This window comes from Seriola dumerili, unplaced genomic scaffold (assembly GCF_002260705.1).
Source record: "Seriola dumerili isolate Sdu_G_001 unplaced genomic scaffold, Sdu_1.0 BDQW01000068.1, whole genome shotgun sequence".
NCBI classification, from domain to species: domain Eukaryota; kingdom Metazoa; phylum Chordata; class Actinopteri; order Carangiformes; family Carangidae; genus Seriola; species Seriola dumerili.
Window position 1 is genome coordinate 19795477 of NW_019174323.1, and position 19842 is coordinate 19815318.

Sequence of the window (19842 nt, forward strand, 5' to 3'; positions counted from 1 at the left end):
TGAATTCATCTTTGTGTGTATGTGTGTGTTCTACCTGAAATCTCCTCATGTCTCGTGGGTTTCCAGCGTTTTTCAGACAGTTCTGGTTACACTTCAGGAAGAACTTCAAGAAGAACCTGCACACACACAAACACACACACACACACACACACACACACACGTTAATAAGGTTCATGACAGATGAGCGTGTTTTACATGAGACTCACTGACTGAAGAAATAATGGAAAGAAAAATAAGATAACAACAAATAAAAAGAAAACATGAAAGAACAGTCTCAGATTCATGTCAGTGAAAGGCAGCAACAAAAAGAAAAGTGCTAACAATCAGAGCATCAGCAGTAGAACTGTCTGTAGTATCAGTAGTAATATGGTTCTTCACTGTGGTTCTTCAGGGTTCTCTGATCAACGTTCCACACAGGCCTTGGGTCTAATGTTTCAGTTATATTTCTTCAGATCACAGGTTACTGTATGTTATGTTCAGAGGTTCTTCGGGGTTCTATTCTGGTTCTGTTGTTCCATTATAACAAACTGTTTGTCTATATGCAGACAATACAACGTTCTACAGAAGAGACAGATGGTAAAGTGAAGATGACAGCAGCAGCCTCAGAGGGTCACATGGTGTCAGGTTAGTCCATGTTGTGTTCAAATGTCTAACTACAGTCAGGTTAGCAGACGTGACACTGAAATGTGGAACTGACAGAAATCATCAGAAGAAATTGTCCCAGCACAAACAGCATCATGTTGACTCAACAGCAATGTCCATTTAGCAGCTTTTCTGGAGCTTTCCACTGTTCACGGGATCTTCCTCAGCAGACAGATCGTTGTTATTTGTGTTCACACACGCCACCACGCCCCTCACCCCAACCCCCCCCCACACACAGACACACAACAGAAGCAGGGGGGTATTTCGGGGATGGGTGGGGGTCCATCTGAAGCCATACAGTACCACATCATCATGGTGGTTTCTATGGTAACAGAGTGTAAACACACACATACACACACATAAGGACAAAAAAGATAGAATTCCCTCTCAGGCAATGTTTTTGGTCTCTGAGGGTCTGCAGTATTGATTACCCTGCATTCCTTGCTGCTCCTCTCTAATGAGCTTACAGAAGGACAAAGTGCTGACACCAGCACACACACACACACACACACACACACACACACACACACACACACACACACACACAGTCTCTGTGAACAGATGCTCTTTAAACAAATAAACAAGTGAGTGTGATCCAGTTTATCTGATACCAATATTATCAATCTGTAATCAATAATCAATACAGGAGCCTCTTATTATAAGAAAGGATGCTGGAATTAGTTACATGTCTCTGGTGAACCCTAGCTCCGGGCCAGTTCATGTTCAGATGCTCTTGGTCTAAGTTGGACCCCCATAGGAAGTGGTTTGGATCCAAGTCTGACACATCCTGAAAACACAACTTCCTGTTTCTGTCTCGTGACAGACCAGAGAAGGTCCTGAAGACCAACAGAGGGACCAGAAGAGTCTCCAGGTGAAGCTCCCTGATGAGATGTTACTATAGAATGATCAGATGACCATGACACTGCTGACTGCTCCTTTCAGTCAACGCTGCTGTCACATGACTCACAACCAGGTGTCATGATACACACCTGTACCTTCACACACACTCATCAGTTGCCTTCAGGTTCAAACATGTTCTCCACAATGTGTTCTCTATATCACGTTCTCCGCAACATATTCTCCATAGAGTGCAGCTCCACCAGGTGGAAGGAAGGGGGAGGGGCCAGGGGAGATCCATTATGCCTGGGGAAAGGGGCAAATCACTGTCTTTAACATTGTTTCCTGACGTGGACAAACGTCCCATCTCACGTCTGTGGTGTGACGTTTGGTGTTGACATCTATGACTGTACAATCTGGCAGACTCAACTTATCTACATTCCTCTTCCTCTTCACCTCCTCCTCCTCTCCTCTCTCATGTTGTCTCCTTGTCTCTCTCCATGTTTCCTTCATCTATTTCCTCCTCCTCTGAATGAGGGAGCGAACGTCAAGGTCGTAAATCTACACGCAGGACAGATTAAGCTTTCAATTTGTTATATGATAAGTAGGGAAGACCCGACACACACACACACACACACACACACACACACACACACACACACACACACACACACACACACACACACACACACACACACCATTAGTGCTCATATTTACGAGCAGGAAATTAGGACGCACAGCAAATTTATCTCCGGGAACAGCAGTCACACACGCACTGACACTGAAAACACACACATGTGAACACACACACACACACACACACACACACACATACACACACACACACACACACACACACACACATACACACACACACACACACACACACACACACACTGTGTTGGAGTTAATATGCTCTATGAGGTAGAAAATGTAGTCACAGTGTGAGGAGGAATTATACTGACGGTAATGTGATGCCACACAGTGAGAGAGAGAGTGTGTGTGTGTGTGTGTGTGTGTGTGTGTGTGTGTGTGAGATTTACTGCTGTTGGCGACTCTGCCTGTTAATCTGATGCGAGTCATTTCCACTGCTCTCTTTCTCTCTGTGTTCAGGTTCTTTACTTTAAAGCAGCTGCTGGTTGATAGTCTGATGTCACTTCCTGTCCAGCTCAGTCTCAGCAGCTGCTACAGGAAGTGATGTCATCATGATTTTAACTAAGTTACACAACAAGAAAAACTACAACTCCCATGATGCATTCATATAATGTCAACAGATTGTGAATAACTGGAAAAACTCCCATGAACTCTCTCAGAGCTTTAGACCTGTTTGACCTTTGACCTCTAATCTGGTGTTTTAATGTCCCACACATTTAACACCTCGAAGGTCGTTACTCCTTACAGTCACCTGAGTCCTGGCTTGGACAGGTGTTCAGTTGTTTCAGGTGTCGTAGACCTCCTCCTCTGTTCAGTCAGTCCTCTCAGGACTACATGTGGACACACCTGTCCTGAATCACAGGTATTTCTAAGTGACGCGACACCCCCCCCCCCCACCTCCTGAGCTGCTCAGAGTGGTTTCATTTAGAACATTCACATGATCCTTTGGTGGCTCTGAGACTGAAGTCTGAAGACTGGTGAACACAGACGCAGAGTGAAGCATGCTGGCAGATTATGATTTATCTGGTTATCACCATCATTATGTGCCAGAAGAAGCAGAGTCCAGTTATGTCTCCTCTGTGCTGCAACAGGTGTTTGACTCTGGACAGGTCTGTTTGGCTCCATGTTAGTGTCTCTTTTAAAAACACCAGTTCCAGCTCCAGCTCTTCAGTCCCCCTCCTCTTCCCTGCCCGTCTCTGTCTACCTGTCATCCATGTAAATCAAACACCACAATGTGACATTTTCAAACACTGTGTTTAGCACCGTAATACTGATGTGATGAGGTCATTGGTGAGTTTGTAGCCAATCATAGTCAAGGACCAGCTGATGCTTCCAAGGTCAAGGATGAGGATCAGAAAAGAACAGTTACCCTGACCTTAAACTAAACCTGATCCTGACCTGACCAGAATGTCCTCACAAGTCAGGTCCTCACTATGGTAGTGATACACAGAGACACACACACACACACACACACACACACACACACACACACACACACACACACACACACACACACACACCTGTCCCCACATGACTGATGTAACAATAAAACCCAAACTAAAGGAAACTTGAATAAATTATCTCTGTTGGAGCAAAAACAATTTGTATTTAATATGTAAATGAGCAGAACGTTCTGTTGTTAACGAATACATTTGAATACAAATTAGAGCAGTCAAAGATAATTAATGACAACTGCCAATTAGCAGCAGAGAGTTAATTGATTAACGAGCTGATGGAGAAGGAGAAACTAAAGAGAGAAGGAGGATGAAGGAGCTGTCAATCACAAACTGATCACATTGATTCTTTTGATGGATGAAGACCTGTGAAGGTATGAAGAGGGGAAGGAGGTCACCTGTTTCCTGCGGCAGTGTGTCACCAAACACTCAGGAGAACACAACAGAGACAGCACAGTGTTGGTTCTCTTCAGTCTGGATCCACCTGTTCTCCACCAAGATCCACATCAGACCCTACCAGTCTCAGGGCCAGATCTTAGAGAACTAAACCCCCACCTCACGGAAAAAAGTCTGCAGCACGTGTTCTTAACTTAATTGAACACACACACAGACACAGAAGGTAAATGCTCTTTAAGACGTTGAGTCCAACGCTTCTGTTTGATGATGAATCATGAGAAAAACCTTAAAGCTCTCAGTCTGTCCTGCTCTATTACTGCTCTGTGTTCACAGCCGGTGGAGCTGCATGTTTAATTCATTCACCACACACACATGCACATACACACACGCACACACACAGCGTTCATCGGTTCATGATTAGCGTGATGAATCCAATCGTCTGGACCTCTGACCTCTGCTGTAATTGGACACTAGAGAAGCTGTCAGGCAGCAGTGTGTCTTCAACACGGTGCTCTCTGTGTTCTTAGCATGTTCTCTGTATGCCCTGATTATGTTCTTAGAGAGTCCTATTTGTCATGTTTTGTATGTGTTTTGTGTTCTCAGTGTTTTTTTATTAAATGTTCTCAGTGCTTTTTATTAAAGGTTCTCAGTGTCTTTTGTTAAAGGTTCTCAGTGTTTATTCTCAGTGTTTTTTATTAAACTTTCTCAGTGTTTTTTGTTAAACGTTCTCAGTGTTTTTTAAACGTTCTCAGTGTTTGTTCTCAGTGTTTTTTATTAAACGTTCTCAGTGCTTTTTATTAAACGTTCTCAGTGTTTTTTGTTAAATGTTCTCAGTGTATATTCTCAGTGTTTTTTGTTAAACGTTCTCAGTGTTTTTTGTTAAACGTTCTCAGTGTTTGTTCTCAGTGTTTTTTGTTAAACGTTCTCAGTGTTTTTTGTTAAACGTTCTCAGTGTTTGTTCTCAGTGTTTTTTTATTAAACGTTCTCAGTGCTTTTTACTAAAGGTTCTCAGTGTTTGTTAAACATTCTCAGTGTTTGTTTTCAGTGTTTTTTGTTAAACATTCTCAGTGTTTTTCTATTAAACGTTCTCAGTGTTTGTTCTCAGTATTTTTTTATTAAACATTCTCAGTGCTTTTTATTAAATGTTCTCAGTGTTTGTTCTCAGTGTTTTTCTATTAAATGTTCTCAGTGTTTGTTCTCAGTGTTTTTTTATTAAACGTTCTCAGTGCTTTTTATCGAACGTTCTCAGTGTTTGTTCTTAGTGTTTTTTTATTAAACGTTCTCAGTGCTTTTTATTAAACGTTCTCAGTGTTTGTTCTCAGTGTTTTTCTATTAAACGTTCTCAGTGTTTGTTCTCAGTGTTTTTTTATTAAACGTTCTCAGTGCTTTTTATTAAACGTTCTCAGTGCTTTTTATTAAACGTTCTCAGTGTTTGTTCTCAGTGTTTTTCTATTAAACGTTCTCAGTGTTTGTTCTCAGTGTTTTTTGTTAAATGTTCTCAGTGTTTATTCTCAGTGTTTTTTGTTAAACGTTCTCAGTGTTTTTTGTTAAACGTTCTCAGTGTTTGTTCTCAGTGTTTTTTTATTAAACGTTCTCAGTGTTTGTTCTCAGTGTTTGTTCTCAGTGTTTTTCTATTAAATGTTCTGTGTTTGTTCTCAGTGTTTTTTTATTAAACGTTCTCAGTGCTTTTTATTAAACGTTCTCAGTGTTTTTTGTTAAAGGTTCTCAATGTTTTTTTTGTAAACATTCTCAGTGTTTTTTAGTAAACCTTCTCATTGTTTTTTGTTAAAGGTTCTCAGTGTTTCTTAAATGTTCCCAGTGTTTCTTAAATGTTCCCAGTGTTTGTTAAATGTTCTTAGTGTTTTTTATTAAATGTTCTCATTGTTTGTTAAACGTTCTGTTTTTATTAAATGTTCTCAGTGTTTGTTAAACTTTCTTAGTCTTTTTTATTAAATGTTCTCAGTGTTTGTTAAAAGTTCTGTTTTCATTAAATGTTGTCAATGATTGTTTAACGTTCCCAGTGTTTTTTGTTGAATGCTCTTAATTTTTTTTATTAAATGTTCTCTGTTAAAATCTTCCACAGATTGATGGTTCTATGAGAACTTATAAACCAACATATATCATGTTCATTTTTAAAAATAAGGGTTCTAAAAGGTAAACAAGAAAATGTGCAGAACACAGACTCAGATACATGTTGTGCTCATCACAAACACTCAACTCTCCTCAGAACAACACCAGGTATAAAAGCTTCACAACGTTCTACATGAACAATGAGTATATGAAACATTAGTACTTCATACTGACAGGTAAACATGTCATAGAACACGTGTGTGTATGTGTGTGTTTGTCTTGTAAGATTTATGTTTTGCTCTTTTGTTTGAATAGACTGAACTGTCCTTCATGTCATATACAACTACACAATAGAACAGCTGTGGGTGTGTGTGTGACTGTGACTGTGTGTGTGTGTGTGTGTGTTTGTGTGTGAGTGGTCAGATGTGTTTGGGCCTGTCGCTCTAATTAACGCCAAATGCTGGACAGGTTTTCTGCTAATTAACATCCGCGGCTGGTTTGAACATGGAGCTAATTAACAGCTATTATGACTCTCTCTCTCTCTCTCTCTCTCTCTTTCTCTCTCTCTCACACACATACACAGACACACACAGATTGCCTTTTTATAGCTGGAGACAAAACGTGTGATTTTGCATACTTATGAAAAGTCCTGTAGGGTTTCTGTGTGTGTGTGTGTGTGTGTGTGTGTGTGTGTGTGTGTGTGTGTGTGTGTGTGTGTGTGTCAGGTGGCATCACAGGCTGAAGAACAGAGCACCAGCTGTTACAGTGCTCACAAACACACACACACACTCACACACAGAGAGACGACATCAGGTCAAGGAGATGAAATGGTGTCCAGATGTGACACAGCTGGTTTCAGATGTAATCTCACTAAAATCCATCAGACTGGTACCATGACAATGCTTCCCTCTGATTGGTTGGCAGGAGCCATCAGTGCAGACGGATCCGTCCACAAACACCAGGACCAGATTCAAAGAGTTGATCAAACAGCTGACTGTGATTGACAGCAGGATGTCTATTTCCTGTGCTGTTCGTCAACACATGAACCATCAAGCAGGATCAGGATCAGGATCAGGATCAGGCTTTCATGGTCAGATCAGGATCCGGTCAGTGATGACACTGAACCTGAGACTGTAAAGAACATGGTTTCTGATTCTGGGTCAGCACCAGCGCAGAGGTGAAACATCCTCGATTCAACTCTTCTTAGAGAACCATGACCTGGATGACTGAGAACCTTGAGCGTTGAAACATTGCGAGCGCTCGTCTGTGCTTGCAGAGAAGAGATGCTCCCTCATGAGGAAGGTGTTTCAGTGCACTCGGATCATGTGAACAGATGTGGTTTTTATAATTGAACGCTGTAGAGAGCCACGGGCTCACCTGAACAACCTGCAGACTGATTTGTCAACAAAGAGCTTGGATGATGTCTGGAGGGTCCAGCTGGGTTCAGACCTGTTGACGGTCTATCACAACAATACCACACAGGTGTGATCAGGGCAAACAGGCTGTAACTATGGTAACAAGAACTGTGTGACAGGGTTACACAAAGTCTCTACCAACTTCACCTGGACACCAGAACTAATGACTCACAGATATGAGACAAATCTTTTAGACCAGGACCAGATCTGTGTATGTGTGAGCTGTGTAGATGAACAAGAGAAACCTAATCATGGATCTGATGGATGTGGTCAGGACCAGAATCCTGCTGGTGGATATTTGAGAGAGAAAACTGCAGCAAAATCACTGTACCAGCTTTCTCTAATGAAGTAACAACAATGACACACACTCACACACACACACACACACACACACACACACACACACACACACACACACACACACAAACAGGCATGCATGCAGTTTTTCATGTTGCGTCTGAAAACTGATGAAATGTTTGATATCAACAAATAGAAACTAAATTGGAAGAATTTTGAAGGCCTCAGTGTTAGACCGTCTCCAGGATTCAAGACCAAACCCTGAACTGGATCAAAGACTCAAATCTAAGATTAACATCTCACAAATATTCTGATTCCTCCTCCTATGGCAGACAGACAGGGTCAAACAGAGCGACAGGAATATTCAGACTCTGACATTTCACTGCTAAACAACTTAATGTCAGCTGTCAATCACTACTGCTCTGTCTCTCTCTCACACACACACGCACACACACGGGTTTTCCAGGCCTGGAGAGTCCTGTCCTGGGTTTCCAGACTGATGCAGAGAGGAGGAGGAGGAGAGGAGGAGGAGATAATTAAATTAGATAATGAGGAGTCCATCATCTCTCTCCTCACCACAAATGAAAACAGACAATTCGTCCTCCTCTTCATCACAGTGAGGAGGAGGAGGTTATTAAGAGACAGACCACAGTCCTGAGTCTGAGTCTCAGAGCGCCACCGACACGCACTCACTCCTTCATCACCATGAACACTCACACACACACACACACACACACACACACACACACACACACACACACACACACACACACACACACACACACACACACACACACACACACACACACACACACACACACACACACACACACACATACACACGAACACACAGCAGAACATAGTCCCCAGTAGATGCAGTATTCAAAGCTGTAGATGGCCTCGAGGCAGTCGTTATGTTTTCTTCACTTTTTTTTAAAAGAGGAAACTCAACTAAACTCACTGTCATAAAACCAGAGTTTAATAACACACGGAGAACACAGAGAAACAACATGTTGACCAACACAGAGAAACAACATGTTGACCAACACAGAGAAACATGTTGATCAACACGGAGAAACATGTTGATCAACACAGAGAAACAACATGTTGACCAACACAGAGAAACATGTTGACCAACACAGAGAAACAACATGTTGACCAACACAGAGAAACATGTTGATCAACACAGAGAAACAACATGTTGACCAACACAGAGAAACAACATGTTGACCAACACAGAGAAACATGTTGACCAACACAGAGAAACAACATGTTGACCAACACAGAGAAACATGTTGACCAACACAGACAGAAAAGTTGATCACCTCAGACAACCACTCTCTCTCAGCAACAATATCAACAATTAATTCTGTAGTCTTTCAGGAAACCAGAGGTTGTTGAGAGACTGAGGCAACAACAATGAGCAACAAGACTGAGCAACTGAAGGTAAAGTCAGAGGAGGGTAAACAGTTGACTGACAGATGAAGTCACCTTGACGACCGCCCTGTGTCTTCCTTTGAGCAGAACAGCTCGTTAACAGATGCCTTGTTAAGAGCTCGTTAACAGAAACAAACAACAATCAAATAACAAAACCAAACATAAACACACAGCTGCCAATCAGGTGAGAGAGAGAGAGAGAGAGAGACCCTTGTAGTTAATTAGTCCATCTGATGCAATGTAAAGCTATGTCCTGAAATACCGGAGTGTGTGTATGTAAGAAGCAGCCATTTTTTCTTTAAAAAAAAAAAGTTAATCAATAGTGATGCATCGCTACCGGCAAAATTTACTGACGATCAATACACACACACAAACACACACACACACACACACACACTGGAGTGTGTCACTGGAGTGACACAGTGGAGGAAACACCTGTTAAATACCAATTAGGAGGAGGAGATTTACTTCATGTCTCCTTCATCCTTTGTTTTTTCCCTCCATCTGCCATTCATCCCTCCTTCAGGTGAAGAGGAGGGGGGGGGGGGGGGGGGGGGGGGGGGGGGGTGAAGGCGTAGAGGAGGATCAGTGTGTGGTGTTAAAGAGGAGGAGGAGAGATTTGGTTGTAAAGTCAGAGTGTGTCTCCTCCATCAGAGCGTCTGATGTCTAACGATGAACAAGACGATCAATACATCACCTCTAACAGCTCAGGCTGTCAGGATCACACACACACACACACACACACACACACACACACACACACACACACACACACACACACACATATCTATCCTCTTGTGTCTGAGGTACAGAGGTGTGTGTGTTTCTGATTTTTAATTTGCTAGATGAGTTTTTTGACACAGGTCTGACGTCAGCCTGAACAGGACCTAAGAATCTCCACCTCCTCCTGACCCAGGTCAGGTAATAGTTGGCTAATGGAGACCTGACAGGTCAGCTCGTTGGTATCTGCAGTCACTGACTTTCTCAAGTCTCTAATCTACATTCAGAGGTGTTTTTAATATTCTCATGTATGAAAACATGAGAAAAAAGCAGCTTTAACTCTGTAAAATAACAATGAAATACAGATGTCACTGTCACTGGATTAGATCAGATCAGATTACATTAGGCTAGACCAGATTACATTAGATTAGATTAAACAGGTTCAGATCATAATTGTGTAAATACACAGATAATGAAGACGTGACACTTTATTAAAAAACATATTCAACATGATCATGATCAGATTGATCTGATATTTGAAGCTTCATTGACTAAATGTTTTACAGTCATGTGGTGCGTTCGTGTTCAAGTTTCCTATCAGCTCTGTTCAAACAGTGGCAGACAGTGTGTTCAGGGTCACACTTTTCACTCCGTGACCGTTTCCCAGGAAGAAAAAAATATTCAGCTACACTTCATCTCTCCATTGACTCCCATGCATTCATACATTTAACATTTAGCCAGCCTGGGGCCTCTGGGGGCCCCAAACATTATTCTGCTGTCAGTCACCCTGAAACACGGCCAGTAATGAGATTCCAACCAAAACCAACCTGCAGCATGAGAGGGAAATCACACCTACGCCCGCTACATGATTGACAGCACGTCGTCCTCCCATAATCCCACGCTGCAGACACCAGAGACCCTCGCAGACAGGAGATTGTACCCTCCCCAAAAAAAAAATTCTCACATCTGGTATTCAGAGCGAGAGCGTAAAAAGATGAGAGCTGGTCCCATCACCATCATCATCAGCTACAAACAGAGACGAATCAAATCTCACCTGAGACGAGTTTCTGAGACGAGCCGATTTAAAGACCGAAGATCATTGTCTCCAAACGTTCTCACAGTTGGCGCTCAGAGGGGAGATCGTCCCATCATCACTGACCCTCAAAGGCTTCGCAACAAAGAGCCTGAACATGAGACCAGCAAGGTTCAACCTCAGCCTCAGGGGGCGACGGCAACAGTTACAGTCGACTGGATCAAAGACTGAGGCGTCTGTAAACCACTGATTAATACTGATGCTTCTTTTTACACTTCTCTGACAGCTGCAGAGACCAGGACCAGGACCAATGTCAAGATAAACGTCTGTTTACTCAATAACAAATCCAACCACACCAATCCTGTCTCCCCTGAGACAGGTGAGATACCGGTCCATAACAAACTAACAAATCAAACAGCTTCCAACTCCCCAGTACTGCACGATTCTCCCACTGATAGATGCTCCCCCCATCCTACCATCTACCCCCAAGTACCCATTTTCTACCTGGGAAGGAAGAAGGCAAAATAAATAAATTAATTAATACCTAACACCTTATTTATTTATTTCCTATATATATATATATATATATATATATATATCTTCCTATATAGTACAGGCCAAAAGTTTGGACACACCTTCTCATTCAATGCGTTTTCTTTATTTTCATGACTATTTACATTGTAGATTCTCACTGAAGGCATCAAAACTATGAATGAACACATATGGAATTATGTACTTAACAAAAAAGTGTGAAATAACTCTTAATTCTTAAATAGGTCTTATATTTTAGATTCCTCAAAGTAGCCACCCTTTGCTTTTTTGATAGCGCTGCAAACCCTTGGTGTTCTCTCAATGAGCTTCATCAGGTAGTCACCTGAAATGGTTTTCACTTCACAGGTGTGCCTTGTCAGGGTTAATTAGTGGAATTTCTTGCCTTATTAATGGGGTTGGGACCATCAGTTGTGTTGTGCAGAAGTCAGGTTGATACACAGCCGACAGCCCGATTGGGACAACTTGTTAGATCATTCATACTTATGGCAAGAACCAATCAGCTAATAAAGGAAAACAAGTGGCCGATCAATTACTTTAGAATAGAAGAGTCATTCAGTCCGGAAAATTGCGAAAACTTTGAATGTGTCCCCAAGTGCAGTCGCAAAAACCATCAAGCGCTACAACGAAACTGGCTCACATGAGGATCGCCCCAGGAAAGGAAGACCAAGAGTCACCTCTGCTGCTGAGGATAAATTCATCCGAGTCACAAGCCTCAGAAATTGCAAGTTAATAGCAGCTCAGATTAGAGACCAGATTAATGCCACACAGAGTTCTAGCAGCAGACACATCTCTAGAACAACTATTAAGAGGAGACTGCGTGAATCAGGCCTTCATGGTCAAATAGCTGCTAGGAAACCACTGCTAAGGAGAGGCAACAAGCAGAAGAGATTTGTTTGGGCCAAGAAACACAAGGAATGGACATTAGACCAGTGGAAATCTGTGCTTTGGTCTGATGAGTCCAAATTTGAGATCTTTGGTTCCAACCGCCGTGTCTTTGTGCGACGCAGAAAAGGTGAACGGATGGATTCTACATGCCTGGTTCCCACCGTGAAGCATGGAGGAGGAGGTGTGATGGTGTGGGGGTGCTTTGCTGGTGACACTGTTGGGGATTTATTCAAAATTGAAGGCATACTGAACCAGCATGGCTACCACAGCATCCTGCAGCAACATGCCATCCCATCCGGTTTGCATTTAGTTGGACCATCATTTATTTTTCAACAGGACAATGACCCCAAACACACTGCGCCAGATGACCTAGCCTCCACAGTCACCGGACCTGAACCCAATCGAGATGGTTTGGGGTGAGCTGGACCGCAGAGTGAAGGCAAAAGGGCCAACAAGTGCTAAGCATCTCTGGGAACTCCTTCAAGACAGTTGGAAAACCATTTCAGGTGACTACCTCTTGAAGCTCATCAAGAGAATGCCAAGAGTGTGCAAAGCAGTAATCAGAGCAAAGGGTGGCTACTTTGAAGAAACTAGAATATAAGACATGTTTTCAGTTATTTCACACTTTTTTGTTAAGTACATAATTCCATATGTGTTCATTCATAGTTTTGATGCCTTCAGTGAGAATCTACAATGTAAATAGTCATGAGAATAAAGGAAACGCATTGAATGAGAAAGTGTGTCCAAACTTTTGGCCTGTACTGTATATATATATATATATTTTTTTTTCTCTCTCTAGCTGTCAGTCAAAAAGCTGTCAGTTGTTCTCTGTAGTAGTGTATGCCATCACGTTACATTACGTTACATTATGTCTTATGTTATCACACAAGAACGTCTGTTTACAGAGAGGAACTGAATGAATTTAGTTTTCTCATTCACCACATAACTAAATGTTTCTAAATCACAGTGAATCTCATCAGAAACATGTCGCCAGCTCAACAACAACAACAACCACAGAAAGGAGACATGGCGTGACCTGTGGATTCATCGTGCACTGGTTTAATTACCTTCTCAAACAGGAAGTCAAAGTACCTGAGTTCAGTGAAGGGAGGTGATTCTCCTTGAGAGGAAGTCTAAAGAACGACAGATGAATGTCCTGAAGCCGATGCCTCCAAAGAACCTCTGAGGAATCAGAGACAGAAACCTGACATTGTCACTGTGAGCACATTTGCAGATGACACTGCTCTGTTTACCTGAGCTCCGCAGCAATGTTGTTTCACGAGAACATTTCATTATAACATATCTACAACAGCAAAATGTTCTTCAGGAACAAAGAACCTTCCTGACAGAATATCAGGCCCTAATGAAGAGGGCTCTGCTTCATTTGGCTCTGGAGAAAACACCTGCTCCAAACTAAGGATAAACCATCACAGTTCTGCTTCATACGACTCCCTGAGGCTCTAAAACTACTTGGTGGAGGTTAGAAAAAGGTTGGTGGTCAGCGTTGACTGTTGCTAGGAGACAGGACTCCAGCCTCAAGTGTCAAAGTCCAGAACCTTTAATGTCCAGCCCTCGACCTGGGCCGGAATCAGGACCGGTACAAGAGACACAAAGCTCGCTAGTGGAACACAGAGGAAGACCAGCTCCACAACAGCTTTACAGTGAACCTTATGTTGAGATTTTATTTGGTTGACTGTTTCCAGGGTGAAACGAAATATCTGTATTTTTTTATTTGGATTCAAACAGACAAATATGAAATAATGTAAATGTAGCAGTGGCGTACTTGAGCCTTTTACTCATGATGGTTACAGTAATATTAATCTCTATAAATAACATTAACCTTTATTTAAATATCATTGTCTATAAATGTATTTATTTATTTATTTAACTTTAAATCATATTTATATAAATATGTATAGTATATTTCTATTCATATAAATCATATGAATCTCTTTAATTAATATTTATTTGATTTTTAAATCATATAAATCTTTTTATTAGTTATATTAATATAACACTATTCATATGAATCATATACATGGAAGGTTAATACAAGCGGTGCACCAGCAGCTGTGAATGTGAAACACTGGTTCTGGGTTCTGCAGCGACTTTAAATAAAAGTGGTCTGAGTGTTTGTGCTCTCAGCAGCAGAGTCTGACCCTGACATGTTTCCTGTTCACTGGACGCCGCCGAAAACACAGGAGACCTTCCCATCATGCATTTCAGCAGGCAGAGGGAGAAAAAAGAGCCGCTGTAATATCACCACTTCTCTTTTCAAAAAGCTGCTGCAGTCACATCCATCCACTTATACCTCCACACCTCCATCACTCCATCCATCCATATTCCCTCCCCCTCCTCTCACAGCCTCAGAGAAGAGAGAGCGAGAGGGAAAAGGGGGGAGGAAGGAATGAGATTAATACTCAGGGGGAGGACGAAAGGAGAGGAGGAGGAGGGGTGAAGAGAGGAGGAGGGGGAGGTGAAAAGAGGAGAGAAGAGCGTATGATTCCTCATGGGAGAGAAGGGGGGAGGAGGGGAGGAGCAGCAGGGTGGAGGGAGAGTAAAATAAAAGACAAAAAGAGGAGGAGGAGGGGGAGGTGCAGCCTCACTTGGACCAGATCAGCCCAGTATCTCCAGGAATGATGTTGAGTCTTTGTGGTCTGACTCTGATCCGGACCTTCATTAGACTGTAGAGCTGAGACATGTCCCACATCCCTGATCATGTTTGGGCTGACACTCATCACACCAGCAAAGTCCCAGTCCCAGTCCCAGTCCCTTTCCATATCCCAGTCTCAGACTGAGACTGAGTCCCAGTCCCAGTCCAAGTCCCAGTCTCAGTCTCAGTCCCAGTCTCAGTCTCAGTCTCAGTCTCAGTCCCAGTCCCAGTCCCAGTCTCAGTCTCAGTCCAAGTCCCAGTCTCAGTCTCAGTCTCAGTCCCAGTCTCAGTCTCAGTCTCAGTCTCAGTCCCAGTCCCAGTCCCAGTCTCAGTCTCAGTCCCAGTCTCAGTCTCAGTCTCAGTCCCAGTCCAAGTCCCAGTCTCAGTCTCAGTCTCAGTCCCAGTCCCAGTCCCAGTCCCAGTCTCAGTCTCAGTCCAAGTCCCAGTCTCAGTCTCAGTCTCAGTCCCAGTCTCAGTCTCAGTCTCAGTCTCAGTCCCAGTCCCAGTCCCAGTCTCAGTCTCAGTCTCAGTCCCAGTCTCAGTCTCAGTCTCAGTCCCAGTCCAAGTCCCAGTCTCAGTCTCAGTCCCTGTCCATATCCCAGTCTCAGACTGAGACTGAGTCCCAGTCCCAGTCTCAGTCTCAGTCCTAGTCTCAGTCCCAGTCTCAGTTTCAGTCCAAGTCTCAGTCTCAGTCTCAGTCCCAGTCCTCTATGAAACACACTGGTCCCATTTAAACCCTCTGAAAATCAGTTTATGAACATTCCTCTTCTCTGTAATAAAACATGTCTGTGGATCACATTGTCCTCAAAGACAGAGACATTGTCCTCAAGTCTAAACCAGAAAAAGAGAGTCAGAGACAGAGTCAGTCTTTATAGACATTGTCCTACCTGTGGAAGCTTCTACATTGTCTTTAAGGTGTGACGGTCAAATAATGACGCTTTTTAATTTGAACGGAAGAGCATCAGTGATTATTCTTCCACACGCCTGACTCTCACACACCTGCACAACAAGCCTGGATTCAGAAGCAACAATCTTTTCTTGTTGTTTAAATAAATGTGAAGAGACATATCAGCTTTAACACTCTCTGTCTCTGTCACCACAAAAACACTCTGACATGTTGATTTGAAATATAAACACACAGATTTATACATCAGGTTTGAATTATAATAACACACTGACTGCATGTCTGTCACACACACACACACACACACACACACACACACACACACACACACACACACACACACACACACACACACAAACACACACACGCATAAACACACACACATTCAGGCCAGACAGGAGAAATATGTTGCTATTAAAAGAATGTGGGCGAGAGAGAGCGTGAAATACATTCAGGAGAGATCAACACACACTGCATGATAATACTTTGTGTATGTGTGTGTGTGTGTGTGTGTGTGTTTGTTACCTGTCGATGATGACGGGGTCTGATGGTGTCTCGTTTCTGTTTCCACAGCTCTTCTTATCACAGCAGCGACTAACACAGACAGAATAATGAAAAGTTAAACTGGTTCTTTATTTATTTCTCTTTAGTCACAAAACATTTAAATTTCATTGTTTTCTTGTTTTCAGGGTGAGAACCAGAACAGGTGGTACACAGGCCTAGTCAATTAGGTCCTGTATGGTCCTGTTGGACTGTTGCAGATATCAGGTGTGACAGCTTGTCTCACACCTGAAGGCAACTATCAGCTCTGATAACACAATGTGTCATCTATCGGGAGAGGTGACTTAAGTCTGTCTGGACCAGGTGTGACTGTATGTGGGTCTGTCAGGACCAGGTGTGACTGTCCTTGGGTCTATAAGGAACAGATGTGACTGTACTTGGGTCTGTGAGGACCAGGTGTGACTGTCCTTGGGTCTATAAGGAACAGATGTGACTGTACTTGGGTCTGTCAGGACCAGGTGTGACTGTCCTTGGGTCTGTCAGGACCACGTGTGACTGTCCTTGGGTCTGTAAGGACAAGGTGTGACTGTCCTTGGGTCAGCACCAGGTGTGACTGTCCTTGGGTCTGTAAGGACCAGGTGTAACTGTCCTTGGGTTAGGACCAGGTGTGACTGTACTGGGGTCTGTCAGGACCAAGTGTGACTGTACTTGGGTCTATAAGTAAAAGGTGTGACTATCCTTAGGTCTGTCAGGACCAAGTGTGACTGTACTTGGGTCTATAAGGACCAGGTGCGACTGTACTTGGGTCAGGACCAGGTGTGACTGTCCTTGGGTCTGTCAGGACCAAGTGTGACTGTCCTTGGGTCAGGACCAGGTGTGACTGTCCTTAGGGCAGGACCACGTGTGACTGTCCTTGGGCGTATAAGGACCAGGTGTGACTATCCTTGGGTCTGTAAGGACTAGGTGTGACCGTCCTTGGGTCAGGACCAGGTGTGACTGTCCTTAGGGCAGGACCACGTGTGACTGTCCTTGGGCGTATAAGGACCAGGTGTGACTATCCTTGGGTCTGTAAGGACTAGGTGTGACCGTCCTTGGGTCAGGACCAGGTGTGACTGTCCTTAGGGCAGGACCACGTGTGACTGTCCTTGGGCGTATAAGGACCAGGTGTGACTATCCTTGGGTCTGTAAGGACTAGGTGTGACCGTCCTTGGGTCAGGACCAGGTGTGACTGTCCTTAGGGCAGGACCACGTGTGACTGTCCTTGGGCGTATAAGGACCAGGTGTGACTATCCTTGGGTCTGTAAGGACTAGGTGTGACCGTCCTTGGGTCAGGACCAGGTGTGACTGTCCTTAGGGCAGGACCACGTGTGACTGTCCTTGGGCGTATAAGGACCAGGTGTGACTATCCTTGGGTCTGTAAGGACTAGGTGTGACCGTCCTTGGGTCAGGACCAGGTGTGACTGTCCGTAGGTCAGGACCAAGTGTGACTGTCCTTGGGTGTATAAGGACCAGGTGTGACTATCCTTGGGTCTGTAAGGACCAGGTGTGACCGTCCTTGGGTAAGGACCAGGTGTGACCGTCCTTGGTTCAGGACCAGGTCTGACTGTCCTTAGGTCTGTCAGGACCAGGTGTGACTGTCCTTGGTTCAGGACCAGGTCTGACTGTCCTTAGGTCTGTAAGGACCAGGTATGACTGTCCTTGGGTCTGTCAGGACCAGGTGTGTCTGGTGTTGGGTCTATAAGGAACAGGTGTGACTGTCCTTAGGTCTGTCAGGACCAGGTGTGACCGTCCTTGGTTCAGGACCATGTATGTCTGGTGTTGGGTCTATAAGGAACAGGTGTGACCATCCTTGGTTCAGGACCAGGTGTGACTGTCCTTAGGTCTTTCAGGACCAGGTGTGACAGTCCTTGGGTCAGGACCAGGTGTGACCGTCCTTGGGTCAGGACCAGGTGTGACCGTTCTTGGTTCAGGACCAGGTCTGACTGTCCTTAGGTCTGTCAGGACCAGGTGTGACCGTCCTTGGGTCAGGACCAGGTGTAACTGTTAATCATGTCGAGTTTTCCTCATGTCCATTTCTGATCTGGTTCAGAATACCAGACCTGTGACAAACCTTTAGTCCAGGTCCAGTTTCCTACCTGCACATGATCTCATGTGTCAGCAGAACTCGGCACATCTCTGGATTCTTGTCCTGACCTTCATAGATGATTGCCTGAAACACACACACAGGTGTAGTGAGCCTAGGGATTAGGGTTCCTGGACTCTGACCTGCTGCAGGTCATGTGATAAATCTCCCGGGTAACGATGTGTCTCCCCCTTCGTTCTCACAGCAGAAACAACTCAATTAAAGCTGCGTTTCAATTGTCTCAATTATGAGTGATTATTAACCAATAGCCTGAGAGAGGGAGTGTGTGAAGTGAGCAGGGCAAACATTTGATCCTCTGAATGTTTCATTACAGCTGCAGCCTGCAGATATTCATATTAAACAGCTGGAACCAAATGCATGAAAAGCCTTCTTCACAAAGAACGGCAAATGACGCCTGACGGGCACGCTCGTTAAAACCTCACTAATTGAATGACTCGTTAGATTTAAATGCTTCAACTGTTGCTTGATTCTATTAGTGTTACTGTGAACAACAGAGAGAACAGACTGAGACAGAGAGAGACTGCTGACTGGACTGTTTTTATCAAAGTGGAAATGTCTGCAGTCCTGTCAGCACCCCCTTCAGGACGCAGCATTCATTACAAACAACATCCTGATCATTTCTCTGCTTTCAGAGGAGCTAAACATGTAAAGTTTGTCCTGAGGGAGGTGCTACAGGAAACATCATAGGGACATTAATTGAAAATGAAATGGTTTATCATCTGGAGAGCAGGACAAAGATCAGGAAGTGTTCAGGAAGCATCTCAGAGAAGGACATTAGTCAGAAATTCACTTGTTTGGTTCTACTGTCAGAACTATAGGAATTAAATCATTTTATCAACTTTGTCATCACTTTTTAAAGTGATTCCTCTCTGTGCTAACGTCTCAGCACATAATTCCTTCTTTGTGTCTGAGAGAGTGTTAAAACAGTGATGTCTTATTCTGCTCAGCAGTCGTCCTTCTGCTGAAGGTCAAGGCTGAAGCTTGAACAACTCTGGAAACACTTCATAACAAAACCCCACAGTCTGTGTTAACAGGTACTAATCAGGTGTGAATGGACATGTTATTGGACATTATTGGAAATGTTACTGGACATGATATTGGACATGTTATTGGACATGTTGGGCATATTATTGGACATTTTGGACATATTGTTGGACATATCATTGGACACACTGATGGATATATTCAGTTTGGACATATTGGATATATTGTTGGACATATTGTTGAACATATTATTGGACACCTCAGT

The 19842-nt window shown here is 43.5% G+C and overlaps 1 protein-coding gene across 10 annotated transcripts in view; it reads right to left on the reverse strand.

The window, feature by feature from the left end:
• Window positions 1-19842, reverse strand: part of LOC111219988 (transcription factor COE3-like) — a 40630-nt gene that overhangs the window by 15455 nt on the left and 5333 nt on the right. For 9 of the 10 annotated variants that reach the window (XM_022742896.1, XM_022742891.1, XM_022742894.1 and 6 more), the window contains exons 5-7: window positions 18586-18659; window positions 16475-16543; window positions 35-116 (exon numbers count right to left, since the gene is read on the reverse strand). In XM_022742896.1, coding sequence (XP_022598617.1) covers window positions 35-116; window positions 16475-16543; window positions 18586-18659 — 225 coding nt within the window. The remainder of the gene's footprint in view (window positions 1-34; window positions 117-16474; window positions 16544-18585; window positions 18660-19842) is intronic. The other variant, XM_022742895.1, reaches the window with a different exon arrangement.